Source organism: Trachemys scripta, chromosome 23, assembly GCF_013100865.1.
Source record: "Trachemys scripta elegans isolate TJP31775 chromosome 23, CAS_Tse_1.0, whole genome shotgun sequence".
In the NCBI taxonomy this organism is placed as follows: Eukaryota; Metazoa; Chordata; order Testudines; family Emydidae; genus Trachemys; species Trachemys scripta.
This window is the reverse complement of record NC_048320.1, coordinates 14,824,815-14,844,322: the sequence shown is the minus strand read 5'-3', so window position 1 is coordinate 14,844,322 and position 19,508 is coordinate 14,824,815. Positions and strand designations below refer to the sequence as shown.

The 19,508-nt window shown below is 63.0% G+C and overlaps 2 protein-coding genes across 6 annotated transcripts in view; one reads left to right on the top strand and one right to left on the bottom strand.

The window, feature by feature from the left end:
• Positions 1–1,149: 1,149 nt before the first annotated feature.
• LOC117869375 (serine/threonine-protein kinase 17A-like) lies at positions 1,150–9,020 on the top strand (the record flags this gene model as incomplete). Its single annotated transcript, XM_034756188.1, is given in 6 exon segments — positions 1,150–1,362; positions 5,472–5,616; positions 5,869–5,995; positions 6,379–6,427; positions 7,137–7,316; positions 7,605–9,020. Coding segments are annotated over 6 exon segments (1,000 nt in total), but the record flags the coding sequence as incomplete, so codon positions are not given.
• A 6,070-nt stretch (positions 9,021–15,090) lies between these two features.
• The window catches only part of ATP6V0A1 (ATPase H+ transporting V0 subunit a1), a 46,742-nt gene continuing 42,324 nt past the window's right edge, over positions 15,091–19,508 (bottom strand). For all 5 annotated transcript variants that reach the window (XM_034756220.1, XM_034756216.1, XM_034756217.1 and 2 more), the window contains one exon: positions 15,091–17,947. In XM_034756220.1, the coding sequence (XP_034612111.1) occupies positions 17,854–17,947 (94 nt within the window). In that variant the 3' untranslated portion in view covers positions 15,091–17,853. The remainder of the gene's footprint in view (positions 17,948–19,508) is intronic.

The window sequence follows — 19,508 nt, the reverse complement described above, 5'->3', positions numbered from 1 at the left end:
CCTTGCTGGGACAGGGCCCAGAGACTGCGTGCGACAGGTCGGGACTGGCTCGGTGGCCTGGCCTGTGACGCTGATTGACGCCCCGGTGGGGCGGGACAAGGGCTGGTTCCCTGGGTGGCTCCTGCTAATTGGGAGCAATTTGCTCCGGCTTGGTCCAGCTTTTCTTCGGGGCCAACGATGCGAGACCAGGGCGGGAGACAGGGTGTGCTGAAAGCTCAGGCCGGGCGCTGGCTGATGCACGGCACGGCCTGGCCCAGCGTGGGGCAGGCTGGCAGGGGTGAAGGGCTGCACGCTGGGGGCCGCTCTGTGCCAGGAGGGGGTAAAGCCCCGTCTCTCTCTTGCAGCCAAGGGGTGGCTGGAGCCAGAGCTGGGGGGTCGGGGTGAGGTGGAGGTGGCTGCGATCCCGGGGGCTCTGGCTCACAAGAGGGGCGGCTGCTGTCTGGATGCGGCTGGAGCCGTGTGTGTTGGTCGGGACCCACATGTGTGGCACAAAGCAGCCTGTGGGGGAAGCGCTGGCACATCTCCGAGCGCCTGCTGGCTGCTGCCCCAGGCACTCCAGGGGCTTGGCGGGCGCAGCGCAAGTGGGCCTGTGCCCGCCCCCCTCGGGGCTGTGGTTGCGGCGCTGTGTGCTGGGGTTCTGGGGTGCCCCCAGCTGCCGCTTGCTCAAGATCTGAGCCTGGGGCCCGGGCCACATGGTTCCCATTAGGCGAGGGGTTCCTGGAAACGGCAGCAGGGAACGTCTCTGTTTACAGGGCGAGATCCTAGGATCCTGGCTCCTCCCTGCCCCGCGTGACCCTTCTGCCTGCAGGGTGGGAGCTGCCCCTGCCCCTGCTTGGTGACTCCCTGCCCCGGGTGCAAATCAGCAGGGCACTCCCCTGGCAGGGGGACTGGGGACAGGCCAGGGAGCAGGGGGCCTGTTCCTGAACGTGCTGTGGATAATGGGGGTACCGGCTCTGGAGTCGCGGAAGCTGCACCTTGTGACTCTCACAGCTCAGGGGTTCATGGGGGGCTGGGCCTCTGGGGGTGGCTGCGAAGAGACGGGAAGGGAGGGAGGGCGGGCAGGGGGGCCGTGCTGCATGGGGAGGGGGTGTGATGATGGAGGGGCCGGGGCCAGCCCCTGCTCAGTTCCCTGATGGCTCCTCTCCACAGGGGCAAGTTCGCGGTGGTGAAGAAGTGCCTGGAGAAGGCCACGGGCCGGGAGTTCGCAGCCAAGTTCCTGCGGAAGCGGCGCAAGGGTGAGGACTGTCGGCTCGACATCATCAACGAGATCGCCGTGCTGGAGCTGGCCGCCCGCAGCCCCCACGTGGTGGATCTGCACGAGGTCTACGAGACGCCCGCCGAGATCGTGCTGGTGCTGGAGTGGTGAGTGCCGGGCGGCGGCTCAGCTCAGGGGTTCTCGCCGCCATGAGCCTGGGCAAACGGGGCCCCCTCGCTCCTCGGGGGGTCCCCACACTGCCTCACCCCTCGGCTGCTCTCGGCCCCAGCCCTTCCATACACGCCCCTTGCTCTGCGGTGTGAAGGCTGCAGGCTGGGCCCCTTCCCTGGTTCTGCCAGTGGGGTCGGCGGGGGCAGGACCCTCTACAGAGCAGGGCACGGTCTCAAGTTGCAGTGGGGGAGGTCCAGGTTGGATATTCGGAAAAACTTTGTCGCTCGGAGGGTGGTGAAGCACTGGAATGGGTTCCCTAGGGAGGTGGTGGAATCTCCATCCTTAGAGGTTTTTAAGGCCCGGCTTGACAAAGCCCTGGCTGGGATGATTTAGTTGGGGTTGGTCCTGCCTTGAGCAGGGGGTTGGACTAGATACCTCCTAAGGTCCCTTCCAGCCCTGATATTCTGTGATTCTCCTTGGGGCTGCGGGGGGGCGTTTCTGATCAGGGCCCAGCAGTCTCCTGTGGCCTAGAAAGTGGTTTCCAGGGCCCTAGAACAGCCTGTCCATAGAGCGCGGAACGGGGGTACCTGCGTCAGGCACCGGCTCCCTGCCCTGCCCGGCGCCTGCACTTGAAACCTGCTGCCTCGGCTGGGGCTGAGCGGAGCAGGAAGTGACTGAACCAGAGCGTGTCTGAGAAACAGCCTCAGCCCCGTTTCTCATCTCCCTTTCCGGGCAGCTGCTGATCTCGGGGCCACATCCTGCCCACACGGCTCCACCACAGGGCCCCAGCTGGGTCCCCAGAGAGCGCGGCTTCCTGTCTGGGGCCTTTGCACGAACCAGGCCAGGCTCGTTTACCAGGAAAGAGACTCAGGTGGTGCCGGGACGGCAGCGGCAGGAGGGAGAAGTGACGCCACAGGGACCCCCCTGCGCACACCGCAGGGCTGAGGGGACCGTGGGGCTGACCATGGGGTGGAACGGAGCAAGGGGGACCCTGTGCTGTTGGCAGGGGAGGGCTGGTTCTAGGAGCCCAGCTGCCCCACTGCAGTGGGAAAGGAGCCCTTGCTACTGGCAGGGCCTCTGGACGGTCCCACTCTCTGCCCTCCAAAGGCTGATGGGGTGGGGCAGCGTGTGGAGGGGCGCCAGCCCAGCCTGCCTGGGGAGCACCCCCCAGGGAGGAGTGGGAGCTCGGCCTTCATGTCGCTGTAGGGACTGGACGGACTGAGGCCTGGGCGTGTTCCTCACTCAGGCCGGGTCGGAACTGGTGACCCAGAGGTGCTGGGACCCATCATGGCTGTTCCTGAATCCCCCCTCGCTGGCCCTGGGACAAGCAGGAGGGGCTGGGCTGGCGCTGGCTGTTGCCAGCACGGTGCCATGGGCACGTGAGGCAGGCTGGGCATCTGGGGAACGAGCACGTTCGGCGTGGATGCTACCCGGGGCCCCTTGTGCCAGTATAAACCCCAGTAATGGCACAGCTCTTGATGAGGTGCTAGCAGCAGGCACCTGACCAGGCAGCTGGGGGACCCCACGAGACCTGGGCCTTCCTGGCAAACGCACCCCTCCCCGCTGGGCATGTGGGTGGAAACAGAAGCTCGCAGCCGCTCTGGGTTTTTTCTGAAAGCGCCTCGCTGGGTCTTGGGTCCCTTAGAAAGGCAGATGGATTCTGCTCCCCAGCCAGCGCGCTGGGTGGCCCCGGGGAAAGGTGCGTGGGTGGCTGTCTCTGAAACGCGACCCTAGCTCAGCGTCGAGTTCCCAGAAACTGCTGGTGGTTTCGCGCGCGTGTTTTTTGCTCCCAGAATGGGGCTGTGATCTGGTCTCTCTGTAACCACAGCATGAGGTGAGCAATGCGAACCTGCCCGTCAGCACGCTCCCTCCGCTCGTACAGCGGGGCTGACAAGCCCCAGCCGAGATCAGGGCCCCACGGTGTGCATGTGCAGCGCCTAGCACAGTCCCTGCCCCACAGTTTACAAGCTGAATAGACAAGGTGTGACGGAGCAGGGAGTGGGGCAGATTTGACCTGGGAATGTTGCAGGGGGGTTGCAGTGGGGATGTGGGACTTCCCTTGAAGGAAGCTACCTGAGCTGTAACCTGAGCTGAGCCAGGAACGGGGGTGGGGAGAATTAACACCTTCTGCCCGGGAGACTGAACAAAGGAGAGGAGCAGCGGGAGGGGCTGGGAGTTTAGTTTCGGTTGGGGCTGGGTGGTGCAACGCAGGGAACCCCAAGCTGGGGTCTAAGCTCCCTGAACCTCCCAGAGGGACCTAATTGAGGGGGTCTGGTCGTACCTACACGCTCTGCTTGAGACTGTGTTCCTGTCCTTAAATAAACCTTCTGCTTTACCGGCTGGTTGAGAGTCGCAGTGAATCTCAGGAAGAGGGGTGCAGGGCCCTGACTCCCCCACACTCCGCAACACAAGACAAGGGTGGGAGAGGACCAGAGGGGAAGGGACAGGCCCAAGGTCCCACAGCAAGTCAGGAGTAGAACCCAGGTGTTCAGACACCCAGACCAGGGCCCTCACCACTGGGCCTTGCTGCCTCTGATGTCACCTAGCGAGTCCCCCCAGATTTGGGGAGCAGATCAGCCTGGAGTGACCCTCAGTGGCCTGGCCCACATTGGGAATTGCCCCAGTTCCTGCAGTCGCAGAACCCACCCTACCGGCCTGTGCCACCTGCTACCACGTTGCTCTGCTCAGGTGCAACCGAGCGCCCGAAGCCAGGGCACTAGGGAGCCAGCCCCCTGCAGCCCAGGAAACCACCATCTGCCCCCTCCCTTCCCGGCTTGAGGTGGGAGCCACAGGGCATGGCTGAGCGTGGCACTGCAGATACTCCCTGTCTCTCGGGCTCACTCCTCCAGCTGCCTCATTCACAATTCAGTCCCCTTCCAGGGTAACAAATCTCCAAACAAAACCAAGGCTGCATTCATCCCACTTGGGCTCCCTTCGGCCAGTCCCCTCAGCATTACCTCGCCGTCTCCAGAACAGAGCCCTGCGTCCCAGGCACCTTCCCGGAGCCCCCGATAGCCTGCTACAGCCCCTCCCTCAGGGCCATGCCCAGCCCACCTGCTCTCTGTGGTTCCTATACATTGTGATCTCCAAAGCGGAAGTCTGGGATGAGGCTCCTGGGATGGCAGCGCCGGAGATGGACAAAGACCCACCCGTCCCACGGGGGCACCTGGGTTCGGCCCTGCTCTGAAGCTGTATCCGACCCTTCCCACCCTCGCTGGTCCCGTGGGCGCAGGCTCCCCAGAGAGATTTCTGGCTCTCCCAGCTCCTGCAGGCCAGCCCCTGGCGGCCCCTGTGGCTTCTGGTTAATCGCTGGCAGAGGCCGGAGGGCGCAGAGCTGCGCAGACACCCCTGGCCTGGAACCAGCCCGGCTGGCGCCCAGGGACATGCAGCATCCTGGCTGCTTGGGGGCACCTCGGGGTCAGCCCCATGGGCGTGAGCAGCTCCACGGGCTGGTGCTGTGCGCCCTGCGCCCCCTGCCAGGGCTGGGCCTGGAGCCGGGGCTGAGACAGGCAGGGCCTTGCCAAGCTGGGTGCACGGCCCTGCCCTCTGGGCGCTGGGGCTGCGGTTACATAACCAGCGAGGAACAGGCTGGGTGCTGGCACCGCTGTTCTGGGCCAGGAGAGCGACCTGCCAAGAGCTGTCTCCTGGGATCCCGGCAGGAGGAGGCCGGGGTACGGGGCCCCAGGGTGGCTGTGCTGACGCAGGGACTGAGGGTGGAGCCCTTCCCCGAGGAGTCCCCGCCCGCCGGCCATTTGTGAAATGAGCAGACAGTCAGGACGCCTGGGTTCGATTCCCGGCGCTGGAGGGGAGCGGGGTCTAGGGATTAGCACCGGGGTGGGGGGGAGGCTGGGAATCAGGTGGCAGAGCTATGTCTGCACTGGAGAAAGGGGGGTTAGCGTGTGCTGGTGCTGGGGTGTTAGCGTGTGCTGGGGGTTACCGTGTGCTGGTGCTGGGGTGTTAGCGTGTGCTGGGGAGGGAGGTTGTTAGCATGTGCTGGGGGTTAGCGTGTGCTGGGGGGGGGGGGTTGTTAGTAGGTGCTGGTAGCTGGGGGAGGCATTTGCCAGCAAGGCTCCGTCCCCCCCTCACCTGCCACCCCCCCCTTCAGCGCGGCCGGCGGAGAGATCTTCCAGCAGTGCGTGGCGGAGCAGGACGAGGCCTTCACCGAGCAGGACGTGATCCGGCTGGTGCGGCAGATCCTGCGCGGCGTCGCCTACCTGCACCAGCACAACGTCGTCCACCTGGACCTGAAGGTACCGGTGGGGCCGGGCGGTTACTGGGGGCCTCCCCCCACTGGGAGCAGAGTCTCTTGGGAGGGCGGGACGGGTGGACACAAGCTTGGAAAGGGCTGGTTCCCCCAGGGCTCCTGGAACCCCCCCTTGTCTCCGTGGTAGTGGGGTCCCTCCCACCTCCCATCCCTGCAGGGGGAACGGAGCGCCAGCCCTGCCTTGTCCCGGCACCAGGGTCCCGGCCCTCTCGGCTCACACCCTGCCCCTGCCCTGCAGCCCCAGAACATCCTCCTGACCAGCAGCAGCCCCCTGGGCGACATCCGCATCGTGGACTTCGGGCTGTCACGCCGGGTGGACGCCATGCGGGAGGTGCGCGAGATTCTGGGCACGCCGGAGTACGTGGGTAAGTGGCACTGCGGTGGGCAGCAGAGACCGGGGACGGGTGGGGGCAGGCGGGGGGGGAGGGACGAGCTGACACATCCTTGTTGGGCTGCAGACATTGGTCGTGAATCCACAGGGGTGAATCTGCCCCGAGCGCCTGGGTTCTGAGCCATGTGCCCAAGGGCCCTGGCACCTCGCTCCAGCAGAGATGGGGACTGGGCATGGGTCTCGCCACCCCCCCGAGCCCGTTCAGCCCTGTGCTGAGCTCGCTGCGCAGTGCTGCCCCCTCCAGCGCCCCCCACTCCCGCTGCCGGCCTGGGCGCCCTCCTCGCCCGGGGGCGGAGTCGCTGGCACAGCCTGGCACCAGCGGCAGGGTCCGTAACTCCCCTACGTTTCCCTTTGCAGCTCCCGAGGTCCTGAGCTATGAGCCCATCAGCACGGCCACCGACATGTGGTAGGTCTCTGGGGTCCTAGGGACACGCGTCAGGGCGGGGCGGGGTCTGTCCTTTCTCCTGTGGGGTGGGGGCAGGGTAACGGCACACGGGGGGCTGGTGCGGGGGGGGGGGGGTATTTTCCCGCCGCAGGTCACCAGGTAGCTGCAGCGTTTGCTCGCAGTGCGTCATCCGCGGGGCTGAGTTCCTGCTTGTCCTGGCACGGGGCATCCTGGGAGCCAGGGCAAATCTCCCCTGCCCCTGCCGATACACTCCCCCCAGAAACCGCTCTGCCCTGCCCCCAGCGTCCTCGGCCCCTCACCCAGCTGGAGGAGAGGCCGGGGAGCCCACAGTGTGGGTGCAGTGCCCGCTTGTGGCATGATCAGTACTGCAGTTGTGACCCGCTGAGGGGGGGTACAGGGCTATGTCCCCTCCATGCCTCCCATCAGCCCCCCCAGGCCCTCCCCGGCTCTGGGAAGGAGTCTCAGCCCATGGTTGTGAACCTGCCAGCGTCCGGAAGAGGAGCGAGGGCAAAGGGGGGGTCCTCGGGCCTCCTTGGCCACAGGGGCCTGGCTCAGCCTGGGGAGGGGCCTGGAGTCTCATGGGTTTGACCTTGGCCGCGGGGGCTGCTCCTCCTCCCGTCACCCACAGAGCAGGAGGCTAGCGCCGATGGGAGCCAGGCCCTGGCCCACTGGGCTCCCCGCTGGCTCTGACCCCAGGGGCTCTCTCCAGGAGCGTCGGGGTGCTGACCTACGTCATGCTGACGGGCGAGTCGCCGTTCCTGGGCGACACCAAGCAGGAGACCTTCCTGAACATCTCGCAGGTGAACGTGCAGTTCCCGCCCGACGTCTTCCAGGGCATCTCGGACCAGGCCATCGACTTCATCCGCTCCCTGCTCGTCAAGAACCCCAGGTACCCGCCGCTGCCCCCTGGCCTTGTCACGCCAGCCTCAGGGGCACGTGGCACCCGGGCCAGAGCCTCCCGCCAAGCACGCACTCCCTGCGCCTGGGGAGATCGGCCTTGGAGCCGGCCTCGCACGTGTCGCAGCTTCGCTGGCTGCCAGGGTGTCGCCCTGATGCGAGCGTGGGGCGGGAGGAAGGCTGGACTCTCGGGGGCGGCCATGCGGGAGGGGGGCAGTCGCAGGGGTAGGGCTGAGGACTCCTGGGCTGAGAGCACTAATCCCCTCCCTCCTGCCTGCAGGAAGCGGGCCAAGGCCGAGCAGTGCCTGCAGCACCCCTGGCTGGCCCCAGCCCCGGCCCCGGCGCTGGAGCTGGCGTCCCCAGTGCGGGCTGAGTCGGAGCAGGCCCCGGCGAGGGAGGGCAGCAGTGGCCCCGAGGAGGACGAGGAGCTGGTGCTGGTGGCCTCTTACACGATGCCCTGCCCCTGCCGCCAGCTGGGGGGCTTGGAGGTGCGGGAGACGGAGCTGGCTGGGGCGCGGAAGCCGTTCCCAGCCCTGCAGGAGATCGCCCAGGAGCTGGTGTTCTGAGCCGACCGCTCGCATCCCCTTTGCCTGCTGCCTTGGAGAGCAGTACGCCAGACTCGCCACAGGCCTGCCAGGCGCGTTTCTGAGCCTGCCCCGGAGTCGGGGCCCCTGGATGCGAGAGGGACGGGCCCCTGGGAGCAGGCGCAGCTTTGCCTCGGTCCTGGGGGAGCCAGACGGGCGCCTGGGCCCCGCAGCCACGGCTCCTGTGTACATAGCGCTGCAGGGGAGGACGGAGCCTGCCAGACGGGATAGGGTGGGTCACTGTGGGGGAGGGGAGCCCCCCAGCATCCGTGATGGGGGACAGGAGCACCCGTTACCAGCAGGAGCTGGTTGGGGGATCGCTGCCCCGCACAGCTGGACGAGGTGGCGGCTGCAGGAAGAGACCGAGCCCCTGTGACCTCTACAGGAGACAAACCCCATGGAAAAGCCCTGGGGGTCACCCCACAGCCCCACATTCAAACCGAAATCCGCAGCAGCTGCCAGCGGGAGCACAGGGCCCAGCGGGCCAGAGGCTGCTTCAGCACTGAACCCGGGAAGCTCCATTTGGGGGCTGGTCCCGTGGCACAAGGATGCCCCCCCACCCTGTTGTGGGGCATGGAAGGGCCCCACTGCCTGGCCCTGCCGCCCCCGGGCAGCTTACCCAAGCTTTGCCTCTGGTTTCTTAATTAGCAACTTAGTTACTGGCCCATTTGGGCTGGGGGAGGTGGAGGGCTGGGCTGCACGGACGCGCTGTTCTGTGCCAACGTGCGGAGCACGGGGAGAGCCCCGGTGAGGGCAAGGGGCGGCTAGCACCAGGAGCTGACAGTGCCACCTGATTTCGCTGAGGGTCCAGGTGCCGATTGCAGGGTAAACGGGAGCAGTCCCCGTGCTGCCTGTGTTCACACCGTCGCGTCTGGCCGCCAGGCAGGGACTCGAGGGGGGGCCCCAAGCCGGGAGCTCCTGCCAGCAGGTGCCTGGCCCAGCAGAGGGGACAGCAGCCGGGGCCCGGTGCTCCAAGCCGCAGTCACGCCCGGTGCTGGGCATTGCGGCTACCCTGCAGGGCTAGCCCAGGAGGGAACGGGCTGCCGGGTGCTGCCGCTTGCCACGTTGTTGCTTCGTTTTTTTTTTAAATAAAGGATTCAAGTTTCTATCTATAAAAATGTTGGCTCCCCCCCAGGGGGTTCCCAAGGGCCTCGTGCCCCACACGGGCCCCACACTCTCCCCCAGACAGGCACAGAGCCTAGCTTTCATGCCCAGGGGCTGTGCTGCAGCCAGCAATGGCTAAGGGAGGCTGCCCAGAGACACCCCAACAGGGCCCATTGCCTGCCTCTCCCTGGCAGACAGGAGCCTGGGCTCCCTGCGAGCCGTTGGGGTGGGTGGGGGGAGCAGGTGTCCCAGGCCCCAGTGGCCTCACAGTCGCTGGTTTTGAAGGGAGCAGGTTGCAGGGGCTCCCCGGCCCCATTGGAGCTGCAGTTCCGGCCGGCCCGGGTGGGCTCAGCCCCGCCAGGCGACGTCGCGGTGCGTAGGGCAGGTGCTGCGTTCCCGGCTGTGACGAGCTCCCCGGAGCGATGGCAGAGCAGGTGGCAAGTGACTCTTAGCCCCTAGTGCCCGCGGAGGGGTGGGGGGGCTGAGCCATGCAGCTCCTAGCCTGGCGTGTCAAGCACCCGGCTCCCTGCCCGGGCCATGACAGCCCAGCGTCTTCGATGCCTCGCGCTCGCACCTGGCCAGTACGGTGCTGCCGGGCACAGGGGAGCTCAACAGGGTTTGCTGCTCTGCCAGGCGGGCATTGGTTCACCCCCTTCCCCCGGGATGCACCCAGGAAATGCCAGGTGTCCCTCAGGACATGCACATGGCAGCGCCAGGGGCGCCCCCATCTCAGCCTGCGTAGCCCTGCACAGCCCAGGTCAGCAAGTCCTGCTAGTACCCAGTGCCTGCTGGGCAGCCCCCCCCCCATGCCAGGGCCATGCAGCCCACGCACCCAATGTGCCCCCAACACCCCTCCCCCAAGGCAGGGCAGCCTGCCCGGGGGCAGTGCCCACAACGCTCTCATGGCCACATGCCCTTGGTGACTGGCCAGTGCCCCTGCAGCGCTTCCTGGGGGGGGCTGCGGCCAAGCACAGCAGCTCTGACCCGCTCTGGGGGGCTCCACCTGGCACCAATAGCCCCTCGGCGCTGCAGCTGCCCCCAGGCAGTGCCTGCCTGTGGGAGCCCTGCCCCCTGCTCCCGCCCCATGGGGGCCACCAGCTGATTGGATGCTGCCCGCTCTGCCAGGAGGGAGGCCGATGCTCCAAGGGGGCAGGCAGCATGAGGCCCTCCAGCCCCACCGAGATTTAAGAATCCAAGCGAGCAAGGACTCCCCTGCTCCAGGGAGCCGGCCTCCCGGAGCTTCTCTGTCCCATCTCCTCCCTCCCCCCCACCCCGTCTGCACTGGGCCTGGGTCCCGGCCGCCCAGCTCTCCTGGGGGCCGTTTTCACCCCATTCCTGCCCTGCAGCCTTTGTGCTCCCGCTGTGATCTGGCCCCCGCGCTTGGCTGGGCTGTGAGCCCCTCAGGGCAGCTCCCCGTGCCCCTGCCCAGGAAGCTGGCCCCACTGGGTGTGGGGCAGCTCTGCGCCCCAGGCCCCTTTGCCCAGCCCAGCCCCAGGGTGGGCAGGGGCGCCAAGGCAAGGCCCTGCTTTTAACAGGCTGCACCACTCCTGCCACCTAGCGAGCGCTCGGCAGCGTGCAAGGGCCTGATCCCTACGTGCCAGGCCAACAGCCCCTCACCCTCGGGCCTGGCCTAGCTCCGTCCTGCTGCCAAGGCGGCCGCAGCCCCTGGCCCCAGCTGAGGACGAGGGGCTGCAGCCGGGGATGGAGTCTGGCCCGGAGCAGGGCTGGTCAGCAGAGGGCACTGCAGCTCCAGGCTGCGATGGGGCGCAGGCAGCTCCCCCCTCCTCTGCCCATTTTCCGGCTGACGCTGCCCTGGGCATTTTCATGGGAACCTGCAGGGGCAGCATCGCCCCCAGGCCAGAGCCGGTGCACAGGAGCCCGGCCCCCACCTCGCCCGTCCGTCCCCTGGCACCCAGCCCACCCCGCCCCCAGAGCAGGGGAATGGCGGGCCCCAGGCAGGAGCTGGCACCCAGCTCTCCGGGCGGCCGGGATTCCAGGGAGGATGCCAGGGCTGTGGCCACGCCTCGGCCCAGAGGAAAGGCCGGGCTCCCTCCTGTCTCCCTGCACAGAGGTCAGGGCTGGAGCCGGGGCCCCACTCAGGGCTGTAGGTGCATGGGCAGGGCAGCCGGGTGCCATGGGGTGGGCTGGGTAAGCTAACCGACGGGGCTCTCTTGGGGGACGGTGAGCGAAGCCCCCAAACTGCCCCTGCAGTTACAGCCTGTGACGAACTGGGACTGTTCTTACTGGGGTCTGTGAATGCTGACAGGGGAGTGTGGCTAGGATGGTCTGCACTGGGGGGTGGGAGACGGGCCGACGGAGAATACCTGAGCATGTAACGTGAGAACCCAGGAAGGGGTTAGAGGCCAGGTGACACCTTCACCCGGGGAACTGAACAAAGGCTGGAGAGAGAGTTCAGAGCTGGCTGGGGACATGGCTGGGAGGCAGACGGGGCTCTGACCTCCCAAGGGGGCTAGGTGCCCTGGGACCCCCAAGATGGACCTAATGGGGGGAAGCCTGTTGTCTGTGCCTTCAAGACCTGCCTTGGACTGTGCTCCTGTCGTCTAAATAAACCTTCTGCTTTACTGGCTGGCTGAGAGTCATGGTGAAGCTGGGGGTGCAGGGCCTTGTGTCCCCCCACACTCCGTGATACAGCCTCCTTGGCTCTGTGCCACCCGCCTGCCTCCCTTCCTCCGGCTCAGGCCCTTCCTCTGCCCAGAGCTCAGGCTGCGAGGTAGGGTCCCGGCCTGTCACGGGTTATTCCACATGGGCTTGGAGGCGCTGCACAAGGCTGCCCCACGTCTTGTCCCTTCCCCTTGCAGTGTGCAGGGCCCCCAGCCGTGCCCAGCCCGCCAAGGGGCAAGGAAAGGTGGATTGATCTGCCAACCCCAGGGGCCTCCCTTCAGCTCCACCTTTAGCAGATCTTAGAAATGGGCCCCTGGGCGCAGGTGGGGAATAGGGGTGGGGGCTTCCCCCGCTCTGCCAAACCCCATGAAATGGCAGGGCAGTGGTTGAGACGCAGGAAAGCCCCCTGCAGCCCTGTGGGGCTCCTGTCCCCTGTGGTACTGAGGGCAAGATGGGGCATGCACCCCCCTCCCCAGCATTAGTGGGGGCTGTTGCCCATTGAGAGGAGCGGGGAGCAGGGCTGGGTGAGATGCCAGTGGGCGAGTGGCGCTGTACTCCAGGGCGGGGCAGGGCCCGGGTGCAGCGTGTCCTGCCAGGGGTGGTGAGCCCAGTGAGGAGATACAGACTGTCCTGCTCTCTTCCCAGCCCCCGGGCTCCTATTTCCAAACGCTGGGCTCCAGGCCAGGGCATTCCTCACGCTCCCGGGCCCTGGCCGGTGCCCGCAGCGGGAGGAACACGAGAAGGGGAGGCCTGAGGAGGGAGCAACGGCACAAGAGGCTGCTTTCGCCCACAGCTCCTGGCCCCCAGGAAGGGGCTTACGGGGCCACTCACCCAGCCCCATTACCCGGGGGCCTGCCCAGAACAGAGCTGCCCCTTGCTGCCATGAGGCTAATGCCACAGGGACCATTCTCAGAATGGGGGGGGAGGAGCCAGAGAACCCCCCCCTTATGGGGGCCAGGCTAGCCCTGCCCCCCATGCACACCCAAGGGCAGCAGGTCATGTGCAGGCCTGAGGGCTGGCCCGGCGGATGCTGAGGTCTCACCTAGCCCAGAAAGGGGAAGGCGCTGCCAAGGGCCAGGCCCAGGCCCAGGCCCAGGCCCAGCCGTCGCAGACTGTTCTACCGAACGCAGCTGGGGGGCGGCCCAGTTGGCGTGGGGGGAAGGGCCTGCAGCAGCTAGATGTGTTGGAGGGGGACGCGGCCCCCCAGTATGATTGATGGCCCTGCGGGGAGCTCAGCCGCTGGCTGCGTGGGGCCTGCAGTGCTGAGAACACGGCCGGAGGAAGGCGGGACGACCGTTAAAGGCAGAGGGGGGCACGCCCCAGGGGATGGGTTAATCTGGGGCTCACAGCGGTGCTGCTCCTGTTGCAGCTGTCAAGAGAGCTGGTGCCCCTCCGCCAGCACTGGGGGGAGGGGGCAGGGCTCCACATTTGCTCTAAGAGCAGAAAACAGCAGGAACAGAGTAAAAGTCAGCGGGATCCTCCCCTGGGGAGCCGAGCACAGACCGGAGACCCAAGGAGATAGGTGAAAACCCCAGTCCCAGGGGGCCAGCAAGCACCAGCCACCCTCAGCCCCAGGACAGGTTAGTTAGCCGAGGGGAAGTGAGTCCCCGGAGAGCTGCTTTTCCCCCTGCCACGTCCCTCGCTGGACAGGGTGGGGGTGACGGGTGCCCAGGAGAGACCGGCTGGACAGCAGGTGGGGGTGGCCAGGAGAGAGCGGCAGGGGGGGGGGGGGGGAGGAGAGAGTGTGTGGCTGGATAGCAGTTTCCTGGGGCCCCAGGCCCAGAGAGAAGGAAACCCAAGGAACAGCAAGCCCGGGGGGAGGTCAGGGCTGCCCCGTGGTACCGATGGGGCGCATCTGGCTGCATAGCCCGGGGCGCACTCTGGCCAGACTGACCTGTTCCAGGCAGAGCCCCGGCTGGAGGCTTCGCTCTGGCTTTCTGAAGAGGCTGGCTAAGGGCACAGACAGTCCTTGGCTCTAGCCAGCGCTCAGCACGGTCAGTGCACTGCCCTGGCACCAGCTGCGGCTACAGCACCCCCAGCCGGAGGGCACGGGAGGTGGACACTGGCTTGGGAAGCCATGGCGGCAGCACGGGCAGCTAAAGGGGAAGGAGGCAGCGGTTGGCAGCAGGACTCTCGCGCCAGGCCTGGTTTCTGGTGCACGGGGCAGGGTGGTCACTGTTAGAGAAGCAGCCTGCTGGTGGCTGTTTGCTCCCAAGGCTCCCCCTGCCCGGCCTTAAGGGGAGTCCCCCCCCCAGCGATGAGATGACAGCCAGCAATGGCTCGTAGTGCAGGCAACCAAACGCCCTTCCGCAAGGTAAGCGCAGCCCAGCTCTCCTCAAGAGCCAGGCAGTGGAGGGGGGCACAGGCACTGACTGGCCCCTGCCAGCCAAGTCAGACCTATCGCTCCACAGCGGTGAGAGGAGAGACTGGCACGGCACTGGCGCCAGGCAGAGCCACGCAACCACCTGCGTACGTTGACCAGAGGCGTGAAGAGCCAACACTGCTTGGAGGGGTCAGAGTTACCAGAAAGAAAGTACCTGGGGAGGGCCCTACCTGTGCCCTGGGCCAGGGTGAGCGAGAAGCCCTTCCCCCAACCCCATATCCAGAGCTCCAGGCTGCACCCTCCTGGGCCAGACCCTCCGGGCTCACAACAGCCAGAGGCTGGCCCAAGCTGCAGCATTTTTGACTGGAAAGATCTCTGGCCACAGAAAGACAAACACGGGGCTCAGCACAACTCAGCCCTGCCCCTCCATGGAACGCAACGCCTCTGACAGCCTGGAGGAAACACACTGCCCTTGCAGGCTGGGATCCAGCCCCGAGCAGCTGGGAGGCATTCGGCTCAGCTGGGAGGTTGGGCCCAGGGAAGGACGCCCTTGCGGGGCTGGGACCATCTGCCCTTCGAGGAGAACAGAGGAAGGCCCCTAGCTGGAGCTCGAGTCAGTCCCAGGCCTGTTAAACACCAACCCCTACAGAATCGCGTCCCAGAAGGATATCAAAGTTGACCTTTCAGCCCCCACGGCCAAAGGCTTGTTGGCAGGGGCTAGTCTCTCCCCTAGCAACACCCCAAATAGCCCCAAAAGCGCTGGCTGGGGACGGGCAGAGCGACCCCCACGTACCTGCGCAGGTGGATGGGTCTAGAAGAGGACTGACCAGTGCTGTTCCCTGCTCTGCGCCTGACCTGTGGCAGAGCACCTGCTCCGGGAGCTCAGGTCTGGATTCCCAATTGGGCGCTCTAGTAAAGTAAGTAGCTGCATCTGTCGGCCCCCACTTAGGTTCCATCGCTCACTGCGGGATGGAGGCAGCGCTACCCAACCGCATCTCGGTGACCCTAACATGGCCCAGCAAGTGCCTCCTGGCCTCTGCCCCCAGTGCCCGGCTAGCAGAGAGCAGCTCCAGGTGGAGAGGAACGGGAAGGCCCTGCCACGCGCTGGAAGGAATAAATGCAGACAGCTCAGGTTACACTCCACTCCAACAATGTAATGTGTAGGGTGAGTCGCGACAGAGCCAGCAGGGTAGTTAGTGTTACTGCTTGGGCTGCAGACCAGACTTCATTTCCCCTTGCACTGCGCACACAACAGGATTGTAAACACACAGTAAAACAACATGTAAACAGAATCCGGCTTCATTACCGCAAATCCCTGTGCGCCTCCCACCCCGGGATAGTTACACAGGCGGTGGCTAGAAACACCCGGCTGGGCCCGTCTGCCCCACCCAGCCTCGCTCAGACATTCGGGCTGTTCCTTTTCATTCTCACGGCGCACTTTTCTTACACCCCTGCGGTGAATCCTGCATTTCATGGCATTTTCCTATTGGATGGCCAGTTCTAAACGATTCCAGTCATGGTTTCATTAGTATCTATCCCCCCACCCCCACCCCCGTCCCCCCATACAGTGCATCTGTTACAGCAGGCTGTGCAACACAGAGGGCTTAAACACACATCACCACTCCTGAGGCTATTTCCAACAGGGAAGTGACTATTCACACCCCGCACAAGGGGAACAGGCACCTGCTGCCCTCCGAGTGACCATTAAAACCCTATTCCCACAGAGGCCGTTGCAATGAGTCCCAGCCTTTGCCCCCTTCACAAGGTGACTTTGGACAGGACAAGTGCGGCCGTGCCTGGGAGGTTCTCTGGGGCAATTATCTGCCATCTAACGCTTGATCGGATGTCTGAGTGCGTTACTTAGCACGACCAACCCTCAGAGTCCCTGGAATAATCGGATTTTACTAACTTCATTAAGCAATAGTCAAAGGTGCACATCTGACGGCCCGGCAGCCCCACCAAGCCGGCAGGGAACGCAATGCCCACGGTCTGCAGAGCGGCTCCTACCACTCCCCTCGGAGGGGAAGAATGTGGTTTCATGTGGGTTTGGTAACATTACCAGCCACCCCTGCACTTGGTGTCCAAGTCCCAGCGACAGCATCATACAGCCCTGCCCCAGAGGGGCGGCATTGATTAACAACAGACTTTTCGGAACAAAATGCCAAGAGTTCACTCTCCTTGGTTGCATGATTGCTAAGAATAGGCCAGCGTTGGCAGAGGGAGAGATACAGACACAATCGCAATGGAGCCTCTGAGACCAGAAGAAATGAGACAGGTTCCATGGTAGCAGATGCAGTTATCTGTGCACACGTACATGTGACAGAGAAGGGAGAGAAACACCTTCATGACTATAGACTGCAGGGACCAAACAAATGCCCAGGGTGTCCTGCTTCCACCACTCCGATCCATTATGGACTGACATCACTGACATCTGCCCAGCCCTCCCACACCACACAGACCGTCACCAGTTCAAGCAGGACTCTGGCACTGATCTAGTCACAAGGTCTCTGAATCCAGGGCCTGGCTCTCTAGGTCAGCCGGAGCGGGGAATTTTGTGGAAGCCCAGCGTTCGGCCCTTAAGGGAACTGAATAGCCCAAGGACCCTGCCCGGTTCTCCACTTTGCCAGCAGCCCAAACAGCACTGACTGACCCCAGTCCCAGAGAGGAAACAGAAAACATGCCCTGCCCCACTGCACCAGCCCTGGGTTTGTTTGGCTTGCATGCCTGGGCTTTTGGAGAGTTACAGGGAAGCAGGTACGTTCTCTTTGCGCAGACAGCAGGGCAGACAAACTGCAGCCCCCATGATAACACAGACGGGCAGGCTGCAGGGTCGGGCTGTGCCCGGGTAAGCCGGTCCCTGCTGACAGGCTCTGGGAGATGCTCCCCAGGTTACAGTTGAGCATGGGTGCTGGTTTAGGTAAGTTAGGTGCAGACCGTGGTGGGCACATGCCTGTGTCGAGTTTGAGAAACGCTGGGACATTGCTGAGGAAACAAGAGACTCGACTCCATGGGCTGAGAGTACAGGCAGGGCTGGAAAGTGAGAGTGGACCCTTCCGCGAAGCGTGTCAGAACCCATCTGCCCAGATCCCCTACCACCAGGCAGGAATGCTGCAAGCTAGAAACGGCAACTGCAGGCGGAAGGAGGCTACAGTGAATTGACAACAGCCGGGGGAGGAGAGTGTGCTCTGTTGCCCCCGGCTCCCTGAGCTAGGACGCACCCAGCAGTATGGTGTGAAGAAAGCACCATTCACAATTCGCGAGAACAGATCACTCACGCACAGTAAGAACGCTGCACATGTGGAAGCAAGAGGGACTGCTCTAGGTTGCACATGGCCCCAGCTTTCCCCACGACCCCTCTGTGCATCAGTGGATCTCAGTTTGTTTAAACAGGCAGCAAAGACAGACTCTTCCCTCTAAATGCTTCCCTCTCAGATTAGCTGGGCTACGGGCAGGCCAAAGTTTGCACGTCCTGTTCCTAATGCAATAGGAGGCTGTATTTTCCCCTCAGTGCTTTACCAGAATCTGCCAAGGAGCTAATTACTGTACAATATCATAAACCGATACATGATTAAATACACCAAGTCCAGACACTTCCTCTACAACCCCCCATTGTAAACACGTACAGCACTAAACAAGGTGTTTGCTCAGGGCGGAAAGCAGTGACTCCGAAGCAATGTCAGCTAAGCTTGCTACAGTGACGTCACAGCTCTCCACTTAACAGCCTCAGACAGATACTTCGGGCAGCTGCAATAGAAGTTATTTTCTCAGAAGCAGCACATCATGGCAGGGGAGCTACACACAACTTCACAACACAAACACACAGGGGACAAGGGCTAACCACAGCACAACACACCAGCGTTCGAGTCTAACACTGCTCAGTTAGGCTGAGGGGGGCTCTAATCGTCCAATTTTCCTTCACGGATGTTGTCAAATGAGAACGGGAGGAACTTGAATCCAGTGCCAATGTAGAACTTATTCTGGAACTCAACCCTGCAAAAGAGAGAGAAAGAATGATCAGCAGCAGCTACTTACAGTGTCAGAAGCAAAGTGGGGACTGACTACAACCCTGCATATTGGGACAAGCAGATGAAATGAAGCTTTCAGGAGGAGGGAAGGGATCAGGACCCAACCGAACTATTACAGATTTCTCCTCTCCCCCAGCTCCTGGGCAGAATGGAGAAAAAACTGTCAAAATGCTGCTTTCATGGAGAAAGATCAATTTTAAACGAGCAACAAACATGGGAGGAAATCCACGAAGCTGGTGTCACATGGAACTATTTAGAGGACAACGAAAGGAACACACGTCTCCTACAGGATATTGTTTCTAAAAACATCATGTTCTATAGATTACATTTATACACACGCTGATCTCATGGTCTTATGCTGGGGCTTCCCATGGCAAAAAGACACCCCACAAACCCCACCGGAACACTGAAAGAACAAACAAGTGAAAAACATCAGCATCAGCTGTGTACGTCTGCATTTCCTTCAGGCTGAGGGCTGTAAGAATGCCTGCTGTCCTCGTCTCTCACCTTAGTCATTACATTTTTCTTGAAAAATTAAAGAGAGATTGGACCAACACTCAGGGGCAATCTAGAGACCCCCTCTGCTCCAGCCCCAGGGAAGGGCCAGAATGGTTCTCTGTAGAAGATTCTTGAGGGCTTTGCCCAGTTATGCTTTAAAACACCCTGTGTAACTGAGTTTCCACCAACTTCCCTTGGAAAACTGATAGACCACACCATTAGGACATTATCCCCAAACAAAGTGGAGATGATCAAATTTCCCTCTTCACACCCTTTGCCCGTCTTGGATGGAGCCCTGCACCCAGGGGGAGCCTGCTGTAGGATCAGGGCCTTAGACCAAGCCTGGCACAATGGGGCTCTGATCCCAGTTGGGGCTTGGAGGTGTTGCCGTCTTTGACCTGAACTAGTGGTTTTCTCAGAAACCTGCCCAATTCTCAGTAAGCTGCAAGTCGCTGTATTGGAAGCCCTCATAAGCTTCAGGCACAGTTATCACTGAAGGCTCTGACACGGTCCCCAGCACATTATAAAAGTGAGCGAAATGGCCTTTCCAGGTTCTGACACCCTCCCATCAGAGCACTTGGTCTCCCACAGATTGACGCCAACGTGCCGTCATGCCAGTAAGTCCACATGACCAATGGTCGCTCTTGCTAAAGTCCTGGTCAGGATTATTTCAAAATGATACAAATGGGGACAGGAATATTACAAAGTCCCCCTCTCCCACAGACAACAGAAAATGTGCTATAGCGAATGAAACATTTCACATTTGAACTTTTCTTATTAAATACTTTAGAAAGTGCAGGGGAGGGAGAGGGAAGTTCTAGAGCCCCCCCACCCGTCAGTCAGTCGTCTGGGGTTAGTTGTTGAAGCACATTTTCCCTGGCCCTCACGGGGTGCTCCTGGAGAAACAGAGATATGCATGTTATCTCAGAACCTCGGCATTAACTTCGCTTTTTCGTTTGTTTTCCCTAATAAACTAAATTGGAAAGGAATGACCCTGGACAGCTGCCTGAGGGTCAAACACTGCCAAA